The sequence below is a fragment of the Epinephelus fuscoguttatus genome, linkage group LG2 (genome assembly GCF_011397635.1).
Source record: "Epinephelus fuscoguttatus linkage group LG2, E.fuscoguttatus.final_Chr_v1".
Taxonomy (NCBI): Eukaryota; Metazoa; Chordata; class Actinopteri; order Perciformes; family Serranidae; genus Epinephelus; species Epinephelus fuscoguttatus.
Genome location: NC_064753.1, coordinates 41,387,588 through 41,413,604, shown reverse-complemented (window position 1 = coordinate 41,413,604; position 26,017 = coordinate 41,387,588). Strand labels below are relative to the sequence as shown.

Sequence of the window (26,017 nt, the reverse complement as noted above, 5' to 3'; positions counted from 1 at the left end):
ACATAGAAAGGTTTTTTAAGGATAGTCGATGCTTCCTGTACTGAGGTGTGTTATTAACTTTTCTGTTTTGATAAATAAACTAAACACACATTTTTTTATTACTTGTTGATGTCATTTTCTCTGTTATTTTGAAAACTAGTGGCCAGATTTCCAAAAACCTACTGTTTGCACTCAAGGACCCTGCTGAATTCACTCCCTGTGACCCCCTGACCTTTCCTCTCATATGATGTTAAATCTGCTGAACAGGGTCCCTATTTCTGTTATTTTTTCTATTTTCTCTTTAGGCCTGCTGGCACGTTACATTAGTGTGAGCTATTTTCAGTGCAGACCCCGCTAACTCTGAAACTGTCTTCAACCCACCCTCCACCAAACAGCTCTAACTCCAGCTGTTTTCATATGGCAGCCTGAATGTTGCTTTCATATTTCAGTCACAAACCGTAAAGTGCATCCTTGTTGACATTTTAGGATACTGTGTCAAGTTCTGCCTGTTACATGCATTGTCTTCTTTCAAAATACACTTTTGTTTTCACAGGACATTTACTGTTTACATACAGTCTCTTTCAGAATAAACACACCACATTGGTAGCCTGAAAATCCAGACCCAAATCTAGAAAGATTTACGGTCTGGCCATGGGTAATGAAAATGGCCCAACTCGAGGGGCGGCACCAAGCATGCATTTGTAAATATCACTGCACACAATTGGATAACACAACGACCAATCAGAACAATACACGGGGTGACGTATACGCTTAGCTACCAGCGGAGCTAACTGGTAGATTAGACTCTTGCCGTATCCGGTTGGCAAAACAGCAAAAACGTCCTTCTTGCAAAGGAAAGATTCGAGCGCCGTCTTTTGTTCCTCTGTTAGAGAAAAAGCCAAGTCTAACTCATTCACTGTAGCGGCAAAAGCTGTTTCAAACAACTGGTGTTCATCCGTAGCCATCTTGCGATGTTTACTGACTGATTCTGGACTTTGTCATCGCAGCGCTGTCGTCATCTGTTTAGCTCGCCTCTGGTCCGCCTATATCAGATACACCGATGTGATTGGTGCAGCTCGGCTCCAACGGCATGGATAATGAGCATCATTACTGATTGCCAGAGTGACTCGCTGAGCAAATTCAAATTGTACTCTCGTGAGAACTCTGGAGTTCCAGGGTACAACATTGGTACAATTAAATGACGTTTTTTTTCCTTCAACAACTAACGCACATGGTGCGGTCTAGGCAACAAAGACACGTGGTTAGGTTTGAGAACAGGGTTTGGCTTTATGATCTTACATGACACGAGCGCCGCTCTCCCAGGTGAAAGTTGGGGTTTATTGGACCCTTTCACCACCTCTCCCACCCAGCCTAGTGAGACTTTCACTGTGATCGTGTTTCCCCCTGATGCTGGTCGCTGTTAAACTATAATGACTGGCTGCATAGCATACTGACGTTAAAGCACGGCTTTTTACATCAGTGTCTGACGCTGCAAGACACAGCCAAGCATCAGATTTCCACAGCTTCAGATTAAGACCGGGTTGGGGCACAGTGCTTTACACTAATTGCTAACATTAGCATGCTAACCAAGCTGCAACTTCCAGTGCTGAAAAATGAAGCCAACACAGAAGTGCCAAAAACTGCATTTTCTCAAATGACAGTTTTGATGTCTAAAGCTAATTTGACCCTTCATGACAACTGTACGGGGGGTGATTTTTTTTATACAGTCTAAATGACCCCTTTACATTTTATTAAGGCTTAAAGTTACATGTAATTAAAGGTGTGGCTGCTTTGAGTGACAGGGGAGCTTCAGCTCTACCCATCGCTCCTCCTCAGCTCCACACAAAGCTTCAACACCCGCAAGCCAATTTGTGGTGCTAGGCCCATTATTTTATATATTCTACAGTATTTCATTATAAACCAAAGTATTGGACAGACACCAGTGATGTTGATGGTTAAAGTTCTTGTTTTGACAAACAGCAGATGTGCTGATGAAGATCATGTGATGTAACCAAAAGCTCCAGAACAGCTATGAAAGGGACATCCTTGATTATGCTGATCTTAGTTATCAGTTTATTTATTTTAAGTTCATGCATAAACTTTTTACTGTTTGACTTTGGTCATTTTTGTTTCTACCATCTGGTTTTTGACTTCAGTTCTGCTCTGAGGTTTCTTGTCCTATGCTAATTTCAACCATGCTGAAATAGCAATACAGTACAGAATCCTAAATATCTAAAATAAAAATCGACAATCCCAGGCCCCCTGTATCATTCAGGGGCCCTTCCAGATGTACTGGAGGCCGTGCAGACTGCGTGTAAACTGTTGGCAGGAGCGTGGCCGGCCGTGTGTCCGGCTCTCTCTGTCCTGACCTAGATCTCTGACAGTAAACAGCTGCTTCCTAAAGCGACATCGTGCTGCCATCAGCAGAATGGCCGGGAGAGATAAATGTCAGATTGAACCTCGGCTGAGCCTCTTGATGCAGCTCAGGGCCCTGCAGTTTGTTTAGGAGATCCACAGACACTTAGCAGCCAACTGCTGCTGCCGCTGCTGCTGCTGGCATTGTTTTGGTTTTTTTGTTTGGTTTTAATTAACACTGTTAGCGTTCAAGGCGTACAATAGACAAAAAAATCCTTCCTGCTGCCTGAAGCGGCAGCCTTGTGTCCTCTTCTGTGAGCATCAAACGTACAGTATCTGACACATGAACAGAGAAAAGAAAAGAGAAAAAAATCTCCTCCGCTGTGCAAATACTGAAGGTAAAATCTATGTCTTTGAAATCCTCGTTAGGATGGTATACAGGGGACGAAAATATTTAATGAGGTAAAATCATATACAAGAACATTTTTCAACATTGTGCAAAATCAAATATAACAGATTTCCTGTTTTTTGTTTGTTTTTTCATACACAATACAGTGGTAGTCAAAGAAAATTCCTGTGTAATTTTTGGTTGTTAATTCCATCCATTTCTGTAACTGCTTATCCTGTTGGCGGTCACGGGGGGGCTGGAGCCTATCCCAGCTGACACTGGGCGAGAGGCAGGGTACACCCTGGACAGGTCGCCAGACTATCACAGGGCTGACACATAGAGACAAACAACCATTCACACTCACATTCACACCTACGGACAATTTAGAGTCACCAATTAACCTGCATGTCTTTGGACTGTGGGAGGAAGCTGGAGTACCCAGAGACAGCCCACGCTGACACGGGGAGAACATGCAAACTCTGCACAGAACCAACAACCCTCTTACTGTGAGGCAACAGTGCTAACCACCACATTTGTTAATTCCAGTAATTCCTTAATTATGGAGGAAACAGATCGGACAAGTCCTCCAAATTAAACTTGCAAGCTAATGATTAGCATGTGTATACTGACAAAAGTTTAAACATGTATGTGCAATTTATACAGATATCTAACGTTAAGCTTAAGTGGGCACATCCAAAGAACTTCTATAAAAATGAACCGTTTCCCCTTGAATTGTGGTTAAAGAAATAACAATAAGTGTTTTCTGATCTGACACTTCTCTTGGCAGGACGACATCATTTCGCAGTTCCTCTAAAACTGCTGCAAATTGCTGTGAGAAATAGGTTTTATGATGTGACAATACTGTGGTTACACTTTAAGTTCAGGGAAAGATCATATTTTGGTACTTTTTTAAGTTAGGGGACCTTTGTTGTCACCGAGCTGGCCACCAATGTTGTTAGACATTGATATTTGGTTGAATTTAGGGTAGAAATTTAATGTCAGAACAACGCCTAATGCCAACATCAGTTTGACACAGAATACTGACGACAGATGACGTTGATATTTTGTTGGTTTTAAATGATTAAGTACCTAAAATACAACATCTTCCAGTGGTCTCATACCAGTATCATCTTGACGTATATAATGACATTTAGTTGTAAGATTTAGAGAACAAAAGACAACGTCTGCAAATCATAATGTTAACGTCCACCCAACATGAAATTCTAACATCATTAGGCGTTTAAGATATTGTCAACCTGATTTTCATACCAACCAAAATGTAACTTCTGTCCGATAAGAGTCCAAAAGGGGGAGATTTCAGGAGGGACACAGGGGACATGTCCCCTTACAATATTTAGAACATGTGCATTTGTCTTCCCCAAGAAAAACAAAAAAGTAAAAACATTTACACCATAAACTGATGCAGCAAAGAAACAAATGTGTGCATGAAAAATCACCAGAATGCAGGAAATGAGGTCTTTGATGCTTGAAATGTTGTGGTGGAGGACCTCTAAACCCCCCGTCTGATATGTATCCACCCTAGTGTTGAAATGAAACCTACGCTCTTGGTCATGGTTACAATAATAAACACTAGTCTGCCCCTTTCCTTCATTCCTCATGTGTCAGCTGTTTCTTGTGGTTCCTTGTTTGTCATTGTCTGTGTCTGTGTGTGTTGGCATGGCTCTCATCAGTCCTGCCGCCAATCTGCCTGCGCACTTGAATGCCATCCATTAAACAACTCCAGCAGTACAAATACCCCGGCTCTGCAGTCCAGTCTCCACCGGATTGTTCGGTCCTCCTTGCGGTACTAACTACAGCCTGCTTGTTGTCTAAACTTTGTTTCTCTGTGTCTCAGATCTTCACTCACCTGTCACCTGTTTGCCTGCCACTCCAGCCCCGCTCAGCCTGCCTGCCCTGTTTCTCTGAGTGCCCTGGATCAACTCAAGACACCCCTTCTAACTTTGAAAATAAACCCTCTTTAAACTGAACAGCTGAGTCATGCTTTGGATCCAGTTCTCTCAATAGTATACAGCGTACAGGTTTTCCATGTTAAAAGTCTGATGTTTTGTTGGCCCATTCATCCGCCCAACCTCCTCCTTACATGCACTTTGTTGCTCCATAAAACTACCAAGAAATAAGTCGCAAAATTATCTCAATTAGACTTCCATGCCTTCATGTTTACATCAGCACTCATAAACGTACTGTTTTGGATTCTGGACAAATCAAACTGAACATTAATTAAATAATCTGAGATTTAAATCTTTTTTAAAAGACACTTTATTGAAAACTGACTCCAACCTCAGCAACCAGAAGAAGAATACATTTGTGCAACTTCAGATCTGTGGCTTCCAGATAAACATATAACATTATACTGTTTTTTAATATGCAAACACAGGCTTGCATTTTAATATCTATATTTATATATTATTTAACTGAGTTTTCAGCTAATTGAGGTTGTTTACCAGAGGGTTTATCATGAGGTCCAATTTATGATTATGACAATGTGGACGTTTAAGTCCACAGTTCAGTTCAGCGGTGAATCAACTTAAGAGGATTTGAATAATCCTTCTGAATGTCAACTGTAGTCAAAGAGTAGGATTAAATATTCCAGGTATTCTGTTATTTACCAGGTACTGTAACCAGGTAATGTGACACAGACTTTTTAAAAATGTTTTATTTAATCCATTAAGGAAATAAAATTAAGAAAATAAAAAAATTTGGAAAGTGTTAGCCTACTTCATTATCTACCCAATTCACCTCTCATAAAAGAATCAATAATATTTGAATATTTTTTAAATTTTGTTAGGCACAAAACTACTGAAACTGTTCTTACTATAAAACATATAGTTGTGAACTACATATAATTTGTTTAATGAACTTAATAATGACTCAATAAGTGATTTTTCCTGGTTTCACAATTCTTGGAGGGCAGCGTAAAGTCAATAAAAATGGTGTCTTTAAACACCTTTTTTGCATTAGTTGAGTAAAACAAACTAATTAGACACACGTCTGGCAGATGGCTATCAGTCAAAGACCTAATTTACCTCGACCACTGCTGCTGCTGCTGCGGTGGATTAGTTCAGATGACTTTAGATTAGATTAGGGCCCGTGTGGAAACGCAGAGGAAGCAAGAAGATTAAAGCAAATGAGGTAACTGAAACAACCATTGTTACATTTCTGTGAGCAACAGTACAGTGTCCCTGCTTTGTTTTAACAGATGGACGGATGAACTGTACTTTAATGAGCGCTCTACTTTTTATTGGACATTTCATAACTTTATGCAAAATCTAAATTATCCGAAAATGTCAGACTATCAGAAGCCGTGTTTCGTGTTCTTGTGGACTATCAGGGATATTTTTTGGAAATTTGAGAAATGATGTAATTGATTTTTGTTTTCTGTTGTCTGGAGACAAGAGTAATTGGCTCTTACAGTATCTCTGCCATCATATGATGTCACAAATGGGCAGTGGACTTTACAAAATTCAAAGAAAAGTGCAATTCTCAAATGTGAACTGAACCATTTATTTATTTATTTTTACAAAATAACCAATGTTAGGGCCTCAGTTTAGGTGTTGGTGGCATGTGATTTGCATACCTCATTATTTTTAAAATTTTTAAAAATCTATCAACTATATCTAAATCTATCAAAAAAAAAAAAAACAGTCCAATAAATCATTGATACTACTTTTGTTATTTGAGTTTAAGCATTTCAGCATTTAGTTTTGTTTAAAAATAATAAATAATATATATGAATTTTTTGTCGTTTTTTGGTTGTTTGTTTGTGTGTGTTTTTTAACATGATCAAACAATTTAAGACTGTTTTACAATAGAGAAAAACACCAGTAAAAGAAGTTTATTTTATTTTATCTTATTTTATTTTATCTTATTTTATCTCATTTTATTTTATTTTATTCTATTTATTTATTTTTGTTTAATTTTTATTGGAAAATCATACTATTTTTCCATAAAAAAAATGTTTGTTTTTCTTCACAGTTTTGGTTATATCATAAAAAAAGATCAATATATACATTGGTAAGCCTTTATTTGTGAATCTTGGGGATGTATAGTAACAGTTTATATAATGCATTTTTAGTTTAACAATAGAGCCTTAGCTTTAATGGGGCTCTAATACCCCAGTCATCCCCTCACCCCCTCACCCCCTCACCCGTCCACCCCCCTCACCCTCTGGCTCATCTACTGACTGCTGACACAGCCATTACTCACCAGTTTAAAGCAGCTCTTTGGCCGTACGGCTCAGCGGGTTCGTTAAGGTTTCGTGTGGGGTGGGTGAGGGGGTGTCGCGTGTTGGTTTGGGAGGCGGTGGGTGGAGTGCAAAGGGTCAGGCCAGTGGGCAGCTGGGATTACCACCATCCCACCATCTGCCATCCAGATAATAATCAGAGCGAGGAAATCAAGTGCCTGAGTAAATATCACAGGTATTTAAAACAATACTTTTAATACAGGCTAATTTTGAGACTGTTGTGAGTATGAGTTTGTTCACTGGTCTCCATGTTATATATTTTTAGATAATATCCATGTTATCTGAGGTACTTGTGCTTTACTTCAGTATTTCCATTTTCTGTTACTTCATACTTCTACTCCATTACATTACAGAGGGAAATATTGTACTTTTTACTCCATTGCATATATTTAATAGCTTTAGATACTTTGCAGTCAGACCATTAATATGAATATAATCAACAATGAATTAAATCATTAAATCAATAAGACCTAGCTGGGAAATTCACAAGCTACCCTGAAGTCATATGTCTTACAAAATATATGCATAAAAAATTTAGAATGAGCTTCACCTTTACCAGCTGCAACATTAAAGTGATGAAGGCATTAATGCATCAATAAATATAATCCACTAATTTAATATACATTATTCTGTAATAGGCCATTCTGCTTAATAACTACTTTTTGGTAGACCTATTTTAAGTTAAGATGCCAAAATTTTTGTTATTTTACTTTTAAAAATTTCAACCCATGACTTTTACTTGTAACAGTTTACTTCTACACTGTAGTATCGCTACTTTTACTTAAATAAAAGATCTGAAAACTTCTTCCGCAGCTGCACTGCCTCCTGTCTGTGTAGGAGTATCTTCAGGAGTTGGGAGAAGATTATTACAGTCATATCAATTTCCTCATCTAACTCTGGGGCAAGCAGTATCTTAAGTGATGTAGTATGTGACTTTGTCATCTGGAAGTGGCAGTGATTGTGGATGACCTGACACAAAAGCAAGATGCTTGCCAAGCTGCAGACAACTGTTTGAGACCAACAAGCAACAAATCCTGTTGTGGTTTAATGAGTCGTTGCTGTGTTTTGGCAGCTTTTTAGTCCAACAAACTGGGGTGTATGGTAGAAAATCATTGGTGTGTTTCCAGTGGCTTCCAGGCATGAAAAGCAGCTGTTTTTTAAAAAGACATCACTGTGTGTGCAGTGGGGATTTTGCCCCCAAAACTGGGCATTATAAGCCAAAACTCTTTCCAACCACAACCAAATGGTTTTTGTGCCTAAACCTAACCACATGCTAACACCTTATTGAAACATAAAGCTGAAGAAATGTACAATGCCAACAACTCCTCCCAACACACCTTTGGTACGGACAAATTAGAGGGACTGATTGTGTTTGACTGGAGTTGTTTAACCTGTCAGGGCTGGAAAACTTGCACCTTTTCTAGTCCCATTGGTTCGTGGAGTTTACTGACGAGTGAAAACAGCTGTGTAGGTGTGCAGTGTATTTAAGATGTAGCCCTTATGTTTACTTATGACTATGAGCCAAAGAATTTTATCAGATTTTAGCATCTTCCAAATAATTTTGGTGGGATAGTTGGTGGTTTTGTTGCTGTGAGCAGTGAGGTCTGTGTTCTGCTTTCAGCCCAAACAAGTGGAAAGAAAGAAAGTATTTCTCCCATCTATAAATTCTTGTTTGAGAGTTCCTTTAAATGAGGTTGTACTGATACTGTAACTTTTCAGAGGCTGCAGATCCCACACAGATAATCCAGCTCTTTCCGGACTGTAACTGACTGTATGAAGAACTCAGACTGGCCCACATGAAACCTTGGTTTTTTTCATACACAGTAGCCCCTAAGCTGACCAACAGGACCAATAATGGTCAGATTTATCTTTAAAGAACACAGATGCTGCTCCATATGAGTCATGCAAATAACATGCAGAGCTTACAGTCGCTAATTCAAACAGATGCCTCGCCTGGCACACTTTTTCCCGCCTTTTACTAATACATCATATTGTTATCTAATCGGCTCAGCCATAATTAAAATGATATCCACATCCTCTCTTTTCATATTATCTTCAGATATTCAAATCTCCAACTGTTTTAATCCTCAAGAAAACAATTAATTTCTGTGGAGCAGCATTTATATATTGAAAAGAAACCTCCCCTGTGTCCCCTGGTATACTGTGTAAGATAATCTGCTAACATGCAGCCGCTCCTCTGTATTAACTTGTTTAGAGAACCAATATGGCCTTCCACACAGGGAGAATATTTAGATCCTGTCTGAAGCAGCGAGAGCCGGTTGCCCTCTGAGGTCAGCGCAGTGGTCATTTATTGTTTTGTTGTCGAGTGTGATGCTGCAGAGGAGCGTCAGTGGAGGATTAGTGAGTGGTGGCACATGTCAGGGAGTGAGAGTGTGGACTCGGCCAGGCGTCATGGGGCTCAGAGCCGCTGACACACGACCGAGCACGCTTCATGGCAACGCAGATACAGAGGAGAGGGCAGCTTGTGTATTAAGGTGTCTGGTGATTCATCACACAGCCTGTCGTTTCTCCGCACGTGATACTCACCTGCGAGCTCATGATGCATATATTGATACCAGAGTAAGAGATGATTCAATCAGTACACATTTAGTGTCAATACATGTTAAAATATATTGGTATTTATGATGGTTAGTTAGTTGGTCTGTCCAAAATGTCAGTGATCAAATGACCTAAATGGGGAAGAATTTCTCATGATACCTTTACCACCACCAAATGTTCTCCTTGTCGAGGCGTCCTGGTTGCCAGCTGGTCAAGATGGAAGCCTCTGGAGCAGTGGTTCCAAAAGTGGGTCGTGGGTCCACTCTGAATGGACCACAAGTGACTTGCGAAATGTTAAGTTTGGAAAAAACACACTTTATTTTGAAGTACAGAGAATTTCTGGCACATAGCTTTTACTTTGAAGTGCTGTTTCCTGCTGTAGAGTAATTGACTAATAGACAGCTACTTGACAGAGAAAGCAAACTAGGTCAACGATGTGGTAACACAAGTATGACGCTGAATACATTAAACTATGTGGACCTCGAACTAATGACTAAGAAGAAATCTGGACCCTGTGGCTGGACCAGTTGGGAACCGCTGATCTAGTTTGGAGAACATGAGACAGCAGTCGCCAGCTCTCTATGAGATATGTGCCATTTCACATATGAATCCACTGACCTTGAAGTCCTGGCACCACAAGTTAATACTACCCTATCTGTTGTACTCAAAGATTCCTCAACTTCATGCTTCACTTCACTGTAGAGCTTGTGTATGGCTGTGTTGGTGAAAAACTGTTGGGATGGAGTCACGTACTGACAGTGTTTTTAGCATGTAACGAAAGCCTTTGTTTTCAACAACGCTGTATGGACGCAGATCTTTGCACATGAAGTTGGTGATGGACTGTCAGAGATGGATGGTAGTTTTGTCAAGATAAGTGTGTCCAGTGTTGGTTGATTCTTTAACAGAGCGCGTCTAGCGTTAGCTTAGCATCTAATGCTATCTCTGGATAGTTGAGTGTGAGGTGAGTCCTCATGGTCAAAGTATTCCCAGAGTATTTTATATTCACATGACACTGCTTGCAAATCGCATGTGTCATATCCAAGTTCTCCTTTCCTTCCGTGTTAAAAAATCCAGACGTTTGATTTAAACGCAGACGGCGTGTGTCTGATTACTTTCTCAGGTGCCTCCATCTTTGTTTTGATGAACTTCCGTCCTAATGGCGCTGACTGAGACCTCTGCTGACCTCACCAGGAAAAAAACAACCTCACCACCATTTAGTGGACGAAAAAGGAATCGGTTATATTATTCTAGTACCAAAAGCTGTATTAAAGTGTATATTTGCAAAATTAATTATGTATGATCAATACTTGGCGTCGGTGTATCGATACAATAACGCCACTCAAAATATGGTGTTACTATGCTGTATCCATTTCCCTCCACTCCTGTTCGGTATGTGCATATATCTTTGCGAATCTCTATTCATTTATGCTCCATCTCCTGGTTCTGAACTTCTTACCTGTTACAAACAGTTGTATCCAGCAGCTGATTTCCATACCATGCAAGTAACCATGAGATACAGTAAAGCTTATTTCACGTGCATTCTGTCCTTTCGTTATGATGAAGTTGGACAAAAAAGTATGTTCCTCCATCTTGGATTTGTGCAGCCAACATCGTCAGAGAGGTTTGCAGCTCATCAGGCCGCTGCCATGTAATCAGGACGGGAACTCGAGCTGTCCCTCAGCAGGTCGCTGAGGCCCCACTCATTATCTTATCTCCCATTGTAACCCGCTGTAATTCACCCTCTCATGATTGATGATGTCGCTGTCTGATTACACCAAGACAAAACCCCCCTAAGATCACCTTTCGTTGCTGTGGCCGACTCCAAGAGCTCCACGAGGTCCACTGGAGAGGACGACGGGGGGTTGGTGGCCATGCTGAGCTGCTGTCACATGCACGTCAGGTTTGTATTATTCCTGAGCAAGAATCAGCACAATGTCGGTGCACTGTATGACAAATGAATGTAAGTCAGTAATGTTTCTTTATGTCCATGCTATCAATACAAGAAGTCCCACTCAGATGCTAATTTTCAAGATGCACCTACGAAGACAAAGTGTCTGTGATAAGGAGCTTCGTGTGGTGCAGCACAGACAGCCATAAGAAAACCTGAGGTATAAAACATTTAGGCTGAAGGCTCCTGTGCTTCAGATCATGTCCCGGGCCTGCCGTGGACAAATCAGATAGGTAACCTGTGCTCTTTTTAAGTGAGACAGTGAGCCTCATCTCTCCATGCGGCAGGTGGAGAGAGATGCCTCATTATCCATGCCACAGGGGACAAAACAAGCCCAGGACACTGATGCCCCCCCCACTGGCGTTTAGTTTCCAATGCACCAACACAGGGCAACCTTGGACTGATGCCGGGCCGAGCTCATCTCTGACCTCAGTGAGTGCAGGTCGCTCGCAGAGTCACATTAAACTTTCAGAGAACCCAAAGGTCCCCGTCAGGAGTGTTAACAGCAGCATTGTCCCAGCTCCTCCTGGCTCAAAGGGCCAAGTGTAACAAGGCACCCCCTCCAGTGGTCAGGGCCGCCCCCTGGGTCCACAGATACAGTGACACCCTTCAAATCCATCTACAGCTCCTTTGAGTCTCTGTGAGTCAGAGAGAGAGAGACAGAGGAAGAAGATTCAAGAGCGACTGTCTCTTTTTATTTCACAAGGTGAGTGTAAAAAGTCAGCGGAGCAGCACCGACACACACAGCTGTGCATCCAGTTTGTTTGTGCAAAATACGTGTCACGACTCAGACTACAGCGAGAAATAAGTGAGTGTATGTGCGGGATCAGGCTCACGATGATGGGATTGACACTGAGACGGCTGATCACATTAAAGGTGCAGTCCGCCTAAACAGACTGTTACACGCTGCCAGTTAAGAGTTACTAAATATATCCTTCAACGTGTCCGCTTTGAATTTTTCTACAAAAACATTTTCTTACCACTGTCCTAAGGGAAGTCCTCACTCTTCATATTATAATATTATATTAATGCAAAGAAACGTGTAAGATTGATTAAATCAGGAAATCTGTTTGCTCACTGCAAAAAAAAGGAACTTTGAGTCAACTCTGTTGATTTCTAATGGATATATTTGCCAAATTTAAAATTTATAAAAGTATCATAAAACTAAAACGCTATTCTATAATATTGCTTTCATATCCTAAATCTGATAGTTAAAGGTCTAGTGCAGGGGTCTTCAACGTTTTCAGGCCAAGGACCCCTTAGCTCAAAGACACACAGAGCAGAGACCCTCTACTATGTATATTGTATAAGACTGAGTTGCACTTGAAATAATTCCCTGAATATTTTGGGGGTTTTCTCTTGCCTGCACTTGCTTGTAGCTAAATATGCAGCAGCTGTAGCATGCCTAAGTGCATTAGCCTCGCCGTCTGCACTTTCGCTGGTGGTTTCTGAGGCAGACGGTGTGTCAGAGTCTTTTGCTTGAAAAGCTACAAAAGGACGTATTGTTGCTCACATTAATGTCGTACATTTGAAGTAATAATACAGCTTATTTGCCAGTATGTTTAAATTGTATGTAAAAGTATGAAGTAAAATGACTTTAATTATAGTTTTTTAAAGATTTGTAACATTAGAAATGTGGACTTGTACACTGAAAGACTTCACTCACTTTCACAAAAAGAAATTAAAAAATGGATAAAATAAATTAGATAAAATGTTTGTAGAAGTAAAGACCTGACAAATTATAAATAGACTATAGACTAGACAATAGACAGATTCAAAATAGACTACAGTATATAATGACTTTATTGTTAGAGCATTGAGTTTAGGACATTAAAACATTCAGACATTTAAGACTTTTTAAGGACCATCCCGTTATGGACAGGTGCCACACAGTGATTTAGCATTAGCTAGCTCACATGACTGCACAAGGATTCATGGCTAACAGTTAGCCTATCATTAATGGATTTTTTTAATGAATAGTTTCATTAATCTTTGCTACTAGTATTTTGGATTCACGTTAATGTGTTTTTCAGACATATTTTATTTTTGGAAAAAAAAACAAAAAAACTTAAATGAAATTATTAAACAATAATTTGGTGGCCCTTCTGCAGTAACTGACAACTTCTCAGGGGCACGGCTCTGCTGTAGCAGAACCAGGATCTAGTGTGTAGGATTTTGTGACATCAAGCAGCTGAGGTTGCAGATTGCAACCAAGTGAACGTGGCTGTGACAGTGGCCGACGAGAAAACGCAAAAATGCTTATTGCTCTATCCAGCGTCACTGTTAGGTCTGTTCGTTCTGGGCTACTATAGAACAACAAGACAGACTCTGTGGAGGATAACCTCCTGCATATGTAGATATAAACAGCTCATTCTTCAGTAATGAAAACACACACAAAAAAAAGTATTTTCAGGTGATTTTAAAGTAATGAAAATGTACTTATAAATATTGTATACCATTTTTTTTGGCAATAGATGCTCCTAAACCACTAACACTGGACCTTTAAATGTTAAAAAAAAATATACCAATTTACCTTAATTTTTTAAAATAAAAAAGCATGTCAGTTATGGCTGAAAGCTCTGCTTCAAAATGTCTCCTAAAGATCATTAAGAAAAGAAAGACAACTGAAAATAAAAACATGGGTTCTTTATTTGTTGCAATTTTTAAGATGAAATCTGAATGTCAGTCTCCTCCGCTCGTGTGGCTGCTTTCATCACATATTTGGCTTGACAAACTGGCAAAGAAATCACACCCGTGACATCTGTTGAAGGTGTAGCCTGGTCCTTAATGACTCCGTAACACCACCGACCCCCTACTGATAAAATAAGATAATATTTATCCCGGATTGTGGGATGTAATATTTCATAAACAGAGTATTCTGTAGAAACAATGAAGACACCTGCTGCAGATTTTGTGACATCACTTCAACATGCTGCAGCTTGGCTTCTGCAGGGGTAGGGTGCTGTACGTCATTTGTTTTTCTGCATTGGTGATTTAATATTTTTTAAAACATATTAGATGTTGATGACATAGTGGTGGAAGAAGTATTTAAATCTTTTATTCAATTAAAAGTATACATTAATAAAATACTTCATTACAAGTAAAAGTCCTGTATTTAATATAAAATTCATATCATATTTATATTTGCTCTGCAGAGAAAAAGTCCCGTTACTGATATAAAACACATTATTAGATTATTAAACGTTGATGCTTCAACTGCATTTTACTGTTAGTTTTATCTACTTTATAAACATTTAGGGAGTTTAGTTCAGTGGTTCTTGATCTAACGGTTACGCCCCACCAAAGGCTCAGAAGATAGTGTGGTCATCTGTGTGGACATGAGATGATTAATGGGGGAGGAAAGAAGAAAAAATGAGCCAAAACATGATTAAAGCACCTGACACACACAATTTGAGGTAGACCATTTCTTGTAAGTGGACGAACATGCACCAAAAAGCCTTACTAGGCACAGCAAGGCAGTTTGATGTGCATCATAACCCTATTGGACTCTTGGTAGTCACATTAGCACAAAAGACCCCACCCTGTTGACACCTATTGATTATAAAACCTAACTTGCTACATAAACCTAACAACAGCAATTAATGAACATAATAATGAGTTATGACTAGCTGTGCTTTCTGAGACTTTCACCCACCTGCAAGATAAAAATAAAAGATGAAATTAGTTGGTTGGTCCCCAGTGGCTTTACCAGTGTTCTACTGTCAACTAGCTGACAAAAGCAGCAGCATGTCTCCTGCCTGATGGCTGCTCAAGTAGAAATGAAGAGAGAATGAATGTAGGTATCTGTAACATACACAAATTTTGCTAACTGCTGACACATTTTAGACATTTCAAACACAACATGCAAATCCATAGATGCTGGATCAAAAGCCAAAAAGTCTGGAAATGTCTGGTTTGATTTTTAACAATGTGTTGTATCTTAAAAATCTCATCACGTTTTGAATGTCAAAAGTGACAGGTGGCTGATTTAAGCTCTCAAATAAATGTAGTGGAGTGGAAGTATAAAGTTGCAGAAAATGGAAAGTTAAGTACAAGCACTGTGTTGTCTCAGCAGACTGGGACTAAACTGAGCTGTTGGTTGTAAGGATCAAATAAAAACATGATACCTTTATGACATGAGACCTTTAAGATTAAGTGACTTATTCAACACAGACAAAAGTCTGGAATATCTATCTGCCTCTTCATGAATAAATGTACAAAACCTTTTTTTTTTTTTAAAGATATTTTTTGGGCATTTTTAAGCCTTTAATTGACAGGACAGCAAGTGTGAAGGGGGGAGAGAGAGAGGGAATGACATGCAGCAAAGGGCCACAGGCTGAAGTCGAACCAGGCCGCTGCGGCAACAGCCTTGTACATGGGGCGCCTGCTCTACCACTGAGCCACCGACACCCCGTACAAAACATTTTTAATAGTTAAATGAAAAACAATGACACATAAGAAAATAAACTTTTTATTAAGAATTGTTTTGGTATATTAAAAATAGTTTTGATTAGGCATGATGTTAATTGGTGTAATTCTTATTTTTTAATTTCTGATGACATTTAATAAAATCTAAGTAACAGTGAACTGGTTCATACAACTTGGATGAACATTTTAAACCCTGGGAAAGTATCATGAGGTAAAATGGAGGGTTTGCTGCCATCTAGTGGTTTAAATCTGAAACTTCACCACAGATAAAACAGCAACCAAACTGGAAAAACTGACTTGACCTCATCTCTTTATGTAAACCACTGTGACAGAGTGATTCAAATGTATGCAACTGTAGAAAAAAAAATCAAAAATCTAAAATGAAATACTGAATTTACATCTCCTCTGGTAGTTTGATGACTAATTGAGGATGAAAAGAGGTCTTTTAAAAACTGATTTTACTCCTTTCGCTCTTCTGTCTTCTCAGGCCGACGTAGCAGCAGGTACACAAACACAGCGATATTCACAACAAACTGGATCAACCCTATGGAGGAAAGGCCGTAGTTCACATACAGGAAGCCGCCCATGGTCGGTCCAATCGTGCGAAGCAGAGACTGGACGGATGCACACAGTCCCAGCATTGTGCCTGAGTACAAGAACAAAATGGGTTCTTTAGTACGTCTGCATTTTTAAGTTAGTTAATTCACACTATCTGATGTGTGCTGAGCCTGCAGTCTTACTATATAATGACGACAACTCTGTGTGTGTGTGTGTGTGTGTGTGTGTCTGTTCCATGTTTTTCTCCTCACTGACTTGGTCAGTCCATGTGAAATGTGGCACAGTGGTAGAGGGTCATGGGAGGATGTGAATGCAGCAATATTACATCAATTGGCCAAAGGGGGGCGCTATAGCAACCGATTGAAATTGCAAACTTTGAATGGGCATATCTCATGCCCCGTATGTCGTAGAGACATGAAACTTTGCACAGAGATGCCTCTCCTCATGAGGAACAAATTTGCCCAAAGAACCCATAACTTCCAGTTATATAGATTTTCTGCCATTTTGAACTTTTTGAAAAACGCTTAAAATCGATTTCTTCCTAGGAAGTTTGACCGATCTGCATGAAACTGGGTGAACATAATCTAGGGACCAATATCTAAATTTCCCTCTTGGCAAAAGTTGGAAAACTTACTAAAACTGAGCTTCTATAAGGCAATTACTTTAACTATCTGCCTTTCAACGTGCTACCTCAACTACTAATGTACAGTTTTAGCCCACTAACTATCCCACTACTGGCAATGATACTACTGTACTTTCAATAAAGCAATCATACTATCAAATTAAAAAAAAACTCTGTCTGAATACATTGCTCCTCTTCATGGGTTCAGTTGACTATTTAATCTGCAATTTCCTATGACCTGTATCCCAAACACACACCATGTGAAACTGTACGTGGGCAACTGTGCACTCAGTGGGTTTGGAATAGTTTTCATATTATTTTCTGTTTCATTTGGTTTTGGTATTTTTACACCTTACATTGAAACATCAGAGATTTTAGTTTTATTTCTTTCCCTTCTTTTGTTTAAAGTAGCTGTGATCAGATGCAGTCACACACCAAGTGATCAAAATGTGAAAGAGTGAATGTAATAGAGTTTCCTAAAGTTAAAGCCTTTTCACACCAAACATGGATTTTTGTCCGAACAATTTGCATGGAAATTGATAAAAACTGTTTTGTCAGTTCTTACGAAACGCTTGGCTGCGTAATATTCTTGCGGATGGAAAAATATTCAGATGGCCCTGGATTTCAGCAGCTTGCCACCTGCAGCAATATATGTATGACCAATGAAATGTTTTGTTCCAGCTGACGTCATACCTCCAGGTCATAGCTAGCTTGTTGCCATTAATGGAAAACATCTTATCAATTTTGTTTCTCACCACCCAATACTATACAACAAACACAGCAACAACAACCACAACGACTAAATAAAGGACAATATATGGCTTCGGATCACCCAGCAGCATTTGCTATATGTTCGTCACAGAACTGGGTGAGCCAACAAAGCTAATGTTAGCATGAAATCTGGGGTCCAATTAGTTTGTGTATCATGCAGTTAACGTTAGCCCTTTATATTCTGTTTGGACAGTTTTCATTGTATGGACTGAACACTCATTGGCCTCATTCACAAACATGCAAAACATGGAACACAGCAAAGCAGATAATATGCAACGGACCCGGTGTGCATAGTTGTCAAGCAGAAAAATCACATATGAATTTTCCGTGTTCCCACACCACATTTCAGAATCACACTGATGAGAAACATCTCTTAATGTTGTGAAGATGGCCTGAATGTTGCACGAGCAGAAAAGCAGGGTAACTTCACCTGTGTCAGAGGACGGTACGCCCTTGGTGAGCATGCTGTCTGTGATGACACCGAACACACTGAGAGAAAACATCATCGGGATGACCGTGAGGCAGAACTGGAACACATTCTGCATGTAAGCCTGCAGAGGGACAGAATCGTCAAAATTAAGTATCTGAGCAGAAAGTGCCACTGAGGATTATTTTCATTATAAACAAATGCAATCACTTGAGCCTAAAGAAGAAATTCTTATAGACAACATTAAAAACGTGTATTATATTGCTATGAAAAGTAGAAATGGAATAAATCCTCAGATTTAAAGACATTTCACCAACAAAAATGTAATATTTTTATCAGCAGCATGGCACTATCAATGGAAATGCCGGTCAGTCCACCACTTTAGTCCAGACTTAAACATCAAACACATTCTCACTCCCAACTCGTCAAATACCAACACCTGGTCAGTGGCTCTACATGTCAAACTACAACAGGTACCCTCCAGCATCAGTTTTGGACTCTCAGGGACAGCGTGTTAATTTACATGATTGTAACATGCATTGTGACATTCCAAAATAAACTTTGGTTTGAACAAGAAATGGAAGTCACTGTTTAATGCATACAAAGTCAGAATGTAGGTTGACTTTTGGTTTCACACGGGTCACAAACAGCGGTCTGTCCAAAGTCTGAGGTTTGTTTGACCCATCAACTTCCCTTCCCACCTGCCCTATGTGGACTCTCTCCTTTCTTTACGCTGCATCAGTTACTTGAAGTGCAAAGCAATGCCTGGTGCATCTCATACCACCGCTAAACGGCATGAAACAAACTGAGAATGAGAGCAGGTTGAAATATCATACAACTATTGGATTGACTGCCATGAACACATTACACAAATTCATGGTCTCTAGAGTATGAAGCCTAAAAACTATGGTAATCTCCTGACTAACTCTATTGTCATCAGCCGGTTCACAGTTGTGGCTTAAGGTGAAATGTTTCAACAACTATTGGATGGTTGGGAGAGAAATATAAAAAGAAGTAATAAGGTGGGACAAAAAATAGAATTAATCAAAAACAAGGAAAACAGGAAGAAGAAGCCTTGTACAGGTTTAATAAATTGTTTTATCGAGCTGAAACAAAGCTGTTTTTCAGAGATCCTGAGAAACAGTCCACTACTGTACTCTAAATACTCTCCTGCTCTGGCATGTGTGTGTTTATATGAGTGTTTTTGTGTGTACCTGAGCCAGTCCCACAAAAGAAGCCACTGCGATGGACAGAAGCAGCAGTGAGTTGTCAGAGTATCTGGCTGTCAGCCGACCGACCACTCCTCCCTGAATGACCTGAACAGACACACAAAGTTTTACTGACATCGTCTTACAGTCTGACATCATCAGGAGCACTGAAATCATCATCAGCTTGTTTTGTATTTTAGTCTGTGTGACACTTACAATTGAGGTGATGCCAAAATAAGCCATCAGATAGCCGTTCTCCTCAGGCTGCAGCTTGAAGAACTCCATCGCAATGATGGAGAACATCACTTGGAAAATGCCTGAGGCAAAAAAGAACAATGCTTCAGTTAGATTTACAGAGTGTCAGTGCTCAAGTAAAATGTCCAGAGTTATTTAAATGTAACTCTACTAAACCCAGACTGAACAGACTGTTTTTACATGTATTATTTTCCTTACATGTTCCAGTCTGTTAAGTGGCATCTAGACACAGAATCTTTAATAATCAATTGTGCGAACTTCAGTCCAGTAAATCACCATGTAAATGCAGAGAGAGGCGACACATCTGGCCTTCAGTTTGCAACTGATATTCTCTTTCAACTAACTCAAAGAATCCCTGAGTGCAATGTGCAATCATACAAGTTGACACTGCAGTGATGATTAAAAAACCTATAAGGAGTGCAGCCCTTGTAAATTCAGTCTTGTGTCTCTAATCAAACCTCCCATTATCTCACCTGACGGCAAACCTGCAACTATCTTCACAACAAAAGTCCGCTTCACACCTGGAAACTTCATCAGTCTTGTGATCTCTCCAACGTTGAATATTGACTTCTTTTTGGTTTCGCCTGCAGCAAATTCAAAGAGGGAGTAAAACTCATGTAAATTTGCACAAACAGCCCAATACCCTCCGGATTACATCATCTCTAATAAGGCAAAAGAAATGTGTGGACTGTCAAAACCTGTTGCTCATTCAAAATCAGACTAGTTTTTGCATAAAATAAAAACACTTTACTTTTGGATTATGAGTCAAATTCGGATGAATTCAGCAACCATGGCGCCTCATTCTGCTCACAAATTAAACAGTAAGACATTTTTTAATTTCCCTTCACTGTGATTTGCACCTCTGACTGTGTAGTGTTTAGTTAGCTTGGTCAGCTGCAGCACATTAAACAGCACACTGTCTGCTCATGAACTGTAAGCTACAGCACAAGTTTGAACATATTGTCTCTCAACCTACCAACTGCTGGTCAAAAAAAATCATACAGGTTCCCAAACAGCTGAGAACTTCAGATGTAGCAAACAGAGGTGTGTCTTACTGTCTGTGTTGGTTCTTGGAGCTTGAGTTTTGGTCGTTTTTGGAATGAACATCAAAACCAACAGTAAACTGAAGGCACTCCCCACAGCACCGAAACAAGCAGTGAACATCTCCCTGGGAAACACAAAGTCAAAGAGGTGTGAAGCTGGAGATATACGTGCCTTTAAGTAGACATTCATGTGCCCATGATGGCTGCCTCACGTATCCTGCGCCTGTTAGCAGCGTTGGTTGCGCACACCAACAGAAAATCACACAATCAACAACACTCTGCAAGATGCAAAATGCACATGAACTGTAGAGGCAGTGTAGGTGCAGTATGGTGATGTAACAGGGTCAGAGGTCAGTAGGTACTTCAGCAGCAAAACGAGGGCATAAAGTTTTAAAAGCAAACAGACCAAGTCCATCATTACCTGCCTCACTGCTGCTGCAAAGTGACAAATATGCTTGTAAAAATAGCTGACAACAGATCAGTACTGTTTTAGGAGTCAATGTGGAGAAACTGCAAACCTAAATGAAAAGTCTTAGACTGCTACGCCGACTGTTTACATCATGAAAATCCAGAGGCTCCACACGTCTGAGTTCTCTGGTGTGCCCTCGTGAAATCCTCCTGTGACACATGTAATAGGTAAGCATGTGAACAAATCATGACGCAGCCAGTTGTCTTTACAAACGCAAGGTTAAAAAGCAAGAATATCTCCAGCATTAGGTGGACATTTTACGTGTATTATAGATATAGTGCATAGTTGCACAAAACACCCTCTCCTCCTCTGACCAATATTGTTTACTTGTCTTCTTTTCTTCTGACATTTTTAACTACCTATAAGCCAACTTTGTGAGACAAAAACAAGCCCCACAAGAGTGAGTCCAAGCAAACAAACAATATCCATGGAAACTTGTACCACTGTAAAATCTCTTTCATTGCAGTAAAGTAGTTCATGCTTTATTTCAGGGATTCTGTGCAACCGTGTAAGCCCCTCAGCTAAGGAGAGATTAGGCCAGAAGTGTCATACTTAAGGAGAAAACTGGTGTTTTGTGCAACTGGTTAAGTTTTTCTTAACTTGAATAACCGACACTTAAAACTGGGTGACTGGATGTTTCTCAGCGCAATGATCTCTGGAACTAATGCAGTGTTTCCATGTGCAGAAAACACTCAAACATCACATTATCCATATGACTTTTAAACCTCATCCACCTCTTCACTCCACAGTGCACCACTCAATCTAGACTCATCCTCCACCTCCCAACACAAACACACACACACTGTGACACTCACCCATAGCGTCTGTTAAGATGGCCACCCAACGTGGACCCAATGATCATGCCGACAGCGAAACACAGACCAATTTTGGATAAAGCGTCCGCCCGTTGTTCAGGTTCTGACAGGTCTGTGACCACCATCTGAGATGCTGCAGACAGCAGAGGAACAAGGAGACAGAAGCAAGTGAAACTGCAGCTGTTATAAAAAGTTACATTAGGATCAAATCATATTTGATCAGAGATTAAGTCACACAGTAGAGCAGCTCAGAGAGGTGAAACTTAACTAAATACTTCACAGTTTCTGCATGTTGTTTGTCACATACTACTTAACTTCACCCATATTTCTGTCAGCGCACCATCCAAATCCTGACAAATAATGATTATCTTTCAGTAGCGTGCAGTTTAAAATTATGGTGGAGAGAAAGAAAGAATGAATGCATAACAGTCAGTGACTAATCTATTCCAAAGAATAATGCAGGTTTGAAGTTTGAAGTGTTAAACTGAGTGAGCAGGATTGTAGACGCCCACCAGGTAGGACATGCATGAAGACTGTGGGAAGTTTGTGGACGAACAGCATGGCAGGATGGTTTGCTATGGCCAGCAGCAGAAAGAAAACTACTGTTGCACAACACGCCAGAGACAGAGCTGCCCGTGCTCCGAAGATATCTCCAAACCTGCAGACAACAAAACATGAACCACAAGTTTATTTCCTGACAGACAAAACAAATGTAGCTTACTAGCAATGGCAAAACAGCAGCTTCTGTGATACATCAAGTATAACATTAGTGTCTGTAAAAATAGCTATAACAGAAACTTTTGTGTTGTGCTTACCTTCCAAACATAGGACCCCCAAGCAGTTGGATTACACCGACCGTGGTTTGCAGATAACCAAACCACAAGGTGTCGAAGCCAAGCTTCTTTGCCAAATACTGCAGAGAGACATGATGAAAATACAGATTCACTCACACACAGTCATATAGAGCATATTAACACATTCACAGCAGGTATGATGTGGAAATCAGATATTTTTACAACACAGGGTCAGTGTGAAATCTCTGCACATGACACTCACCTGACTGATGCATTTCACAAAAAGGCAACTACACACCGTCATCCAAATGTCATCATGATCATAAATAAACGTAACAAATTACCATAATAATTACTACTGGTTATAGTGTTATGGTCTTCAGTTGTGCTTGTGGTTTGTGCAAATGGTGTTGCCATACCAAAGCAAAAGCTGTTGCTCGACTGCAATGGGAAGGTACAATCAATGTCAAAACCGTCTCGCTATTTTATTACTTTCAAATGTGTTATAATTTTAACACCTTTAATGTAATGTAGGTGTTATTTACTGTCAATTGTTATACTTTTTGTACAGTGGTAGTTTGTCATAAAAAGTCACAGTCTGTGCACTGTTCCTGTGCGGCCCTGAATCATATGCAGGCTCCCCAAAATGGCACTTTGTCATCAATACTTTAAAAACCTCTTATCTTGGATTTTTGTTCATTTGTTCCAATGCTCTAAAGTGGTCAGTTTGGCTGTCAAGTTTCTGAAAAAATTCTCCTGGGAAGAGTTTCCCGGGGACACCTGTGGAGGGTTGGGTCGCAGAAGGTGTCAGTTGAAAACACAGACTATATAGCTACAGTGACGTCACCCATTGGTTTGTGAACTTCCTTTTTGAACCCTCAAGTTCAGCATTTCAGCTGCCGCCATCTTGGTTTTTTGGTGCCAAAAGTGACTATATTTGGACAAGAGGGTGGAGCTGTGTAGGAGCAAGGGGTGAGTCTGACTCACAGACTGTATTAATGTCTTGCTGACAGCCTGTTGCTCAACTGTCCCCGCCCATAATTATGTGTATAGTTTCAAGAAGGTCTTGGTCCGGTTGTTTTGATGCACACCTGAGTACGATTGCTGTGTTCACACCTGCCCAAACAAACCACACTTAGGGGGCAGACCAACTTGAGTTTGATTGAACTGAACCAAACAGGGTGCTTTTGGCACTTCACCTTGGTTTCATTTTTCAAGTAAGTTGCCACTTCATTGAAAATGGCCCCCACCACCACCAGTGTTAAATAGATGATTACGGCCCTGCCTGGGAACCTGATGAATCTGTGAGCTTGTGTTTCATTTGCCCTGACAGTTGCATCTGGTCTCTGTTTCATTCAAACAGACTTAACCCAACACAACCATTTATCTAATAATGGACGAGTTATAAGACACTCTGCACAGAAACAGAATTAAATTCTCATTGTATTTCTGCAATACTCTGCCTGTGAGTGTATGCAAAGACTTCAGTACTCACTAAATCTCAGATATAATGATGCTACACCAGTACAGTTCATCTCTGCATCTCTGCAGCGTGCTAACATTGGTCAGTGGCTCTGCTCTGATTGGTTGTAGATTTAACCATCTGCAGCAGTAGATCACGCCCCTTAGAAATTGAAAGTAGACTTAAAGGTTGGCAGCGTGGCTTTAACATGTGGGGAAGGTGCTGCTAAGAAATGTAATCGCAGCAAAGACATCTTATATAGCGTCATATAATACACATAATAACTGTTACACCTGTAATAAATGCTACAGGTCATCTTTAACCAGAGTTTCCACATCAAGGCCGGCACGGAAATCTCAGCTTTCAGCTCTGACATAACAGAAGTACTTACAGGGGTGACGGAAAACTGTAAAAACATCCACGTGATGTCCAGAGCAGCGATGAGGTACACGATGTGAATGATTTTCGTCCTCTTCTGTTGGTCTGTAACGTTAGCTTGAGGTGAAACTGAAGCTGTAGGGGGTTCCTCGGTCGCTTCTCCTCTTCCACTCATTTTGCTTCTTGAAGAAAACACACTCGTAACGTAACAGTAATGTTGATGTTAAACTGACATCGGCGAATAACAAATTGCGGAAGGATCAAGTCAGATCAGTCCACTTTCACCCGGTGAACTCCCACCACATTATCAAGCTAGTCAGTCCACGTTATCTGTACTTTGGAACCGCACAGAGACTCGATATGGAGGCGTTACCGAGGTACATAATAGCTAGTTATGAAAACGATCATCCAATTGTTGGTTAAGGCAACATCCACCGAAACAGCTGGACTTCTTCTTGATTTCAAGCCCTGTCTAACAATATTGCACTGTAGATACGAACCGAGCGAACTTAAACGTCTCTTAAATAAAGTCTGACCGGGAATGTGGAAGTGCTTTTTACAGAGGTGCGTTCAGGAACGCCGACTAAAATCGTACTTTGAATGTTTTGCACAGTCCTGTCCATGAGTCCGCCCTGGCTCATATTAATGCTTTTGGTTTGAAGACGTTTTTAAATCTCTTACAACACCAGAGATGAAACTATTCCATAACAAGTTCACCATTCAGATCTTTTACCTGAGTAACATTACCACACATTAGTAGTTTTACAAAAATGCAATGTAATAAATAGTATATTTACTTAAAGTGTCAATATTAAAAGTAGGCCACCCATTTTGCAGCACAATGGACTATGTTATGTTATGTTGTTATGTATGGTAAAATTGGATTATTATAACTGATACATTAAAGGAATACTTCACCCACAAAATGTGTGACAGTTTATATGTCTGTCAGTCGTGTCCTGTTACCTTGAATTCCTGAATACATTTCTCACATGCCTTCACGGAAAACAGCAAACATATTGATTTTTTTAATTGACAGGGGACCACCTTTAACAACAGCAAAACTATGCTGTATCAAAACATGCATTTATAAACTCTCACACAACTCCTGCTGTGAAATAAAAGTCTTATTTATCCAGTCATATGCTCAGTATTTCCCAAACACAGAAAACCTTATTATTTAAAACTAAACTGTAGTGAAACTTATTTATGCTCTCTTCAAAGCTGGAGTCCAGTACCAAGTGTTTATAGCAGAAATGCATGTCTCTGAGAAGTATTGACATATCCTGGATAAATG

At 40.0% G+C, this 26,017-nt stretch overlaps 1 protein-coding gene across 1 annotated transcript; it reads right to left on the bottom strand.

The window, feature by feature from the left end:
- Window positions 1-16,048: 16,048 nt before the first annotated feature.
- On the bottom strand, window positions 16,049-25,320 carry slc22a18 (solute carrier family 22 member 18). The gene is made up of 10 exons (XM_049595362.1): window positions 24,734-25,320; window positions 22,902-22,999; window positions 22,599-22,744; window positions 22,087-22,219; window positions 20,815-20,927; window positions 20,233-20,343; window positions 19,721-19,821; window positions 19,511-19,612; window positions 18,300-18,420; window positions 16,049-16,564 (listed from the first exon to the last, which is right to left on the bottom strand). Exons 1-10 carry the CDS (start codon window positions 24,893-24,895, stop codon window positions 16,377-16,379), a joined length of 1,275 nt encoding a protein of 424 aa, XP_049451319.1. The 5' UTR covers window positions 24,896-25,320; the 3' UTR covers window positions 16,049-16,376.
- Between the last annotated feature and the right edge of the window lie 697 nt (window positions 25,321-26,017).

Bases quoted from the DNA above. Each gene is read 5' to 3' on its own strand.
- slc22a18 (XM_049595362.1), bottom strand. From the start codon at position 24,895: ATGAGTGGAAGAGGAGAAGCGACCGAGGAACCCCCTACAGCTTCAGTT. The intron at 22,220-22,598 runs GTGGGCGTCTAC...TGCTGTCTGCAG, and splicing joins CTTCATGCATGTCCTACCTG to CATCTCAGATGGTGGTCACA. The intron at 16,565-18,299 runs GTGAAGTTACCC...TCTTGTACTCAG, and splicing joins CGTACCGTCCTCTGACACAG to GCACAATGCTGGGACTGTGT.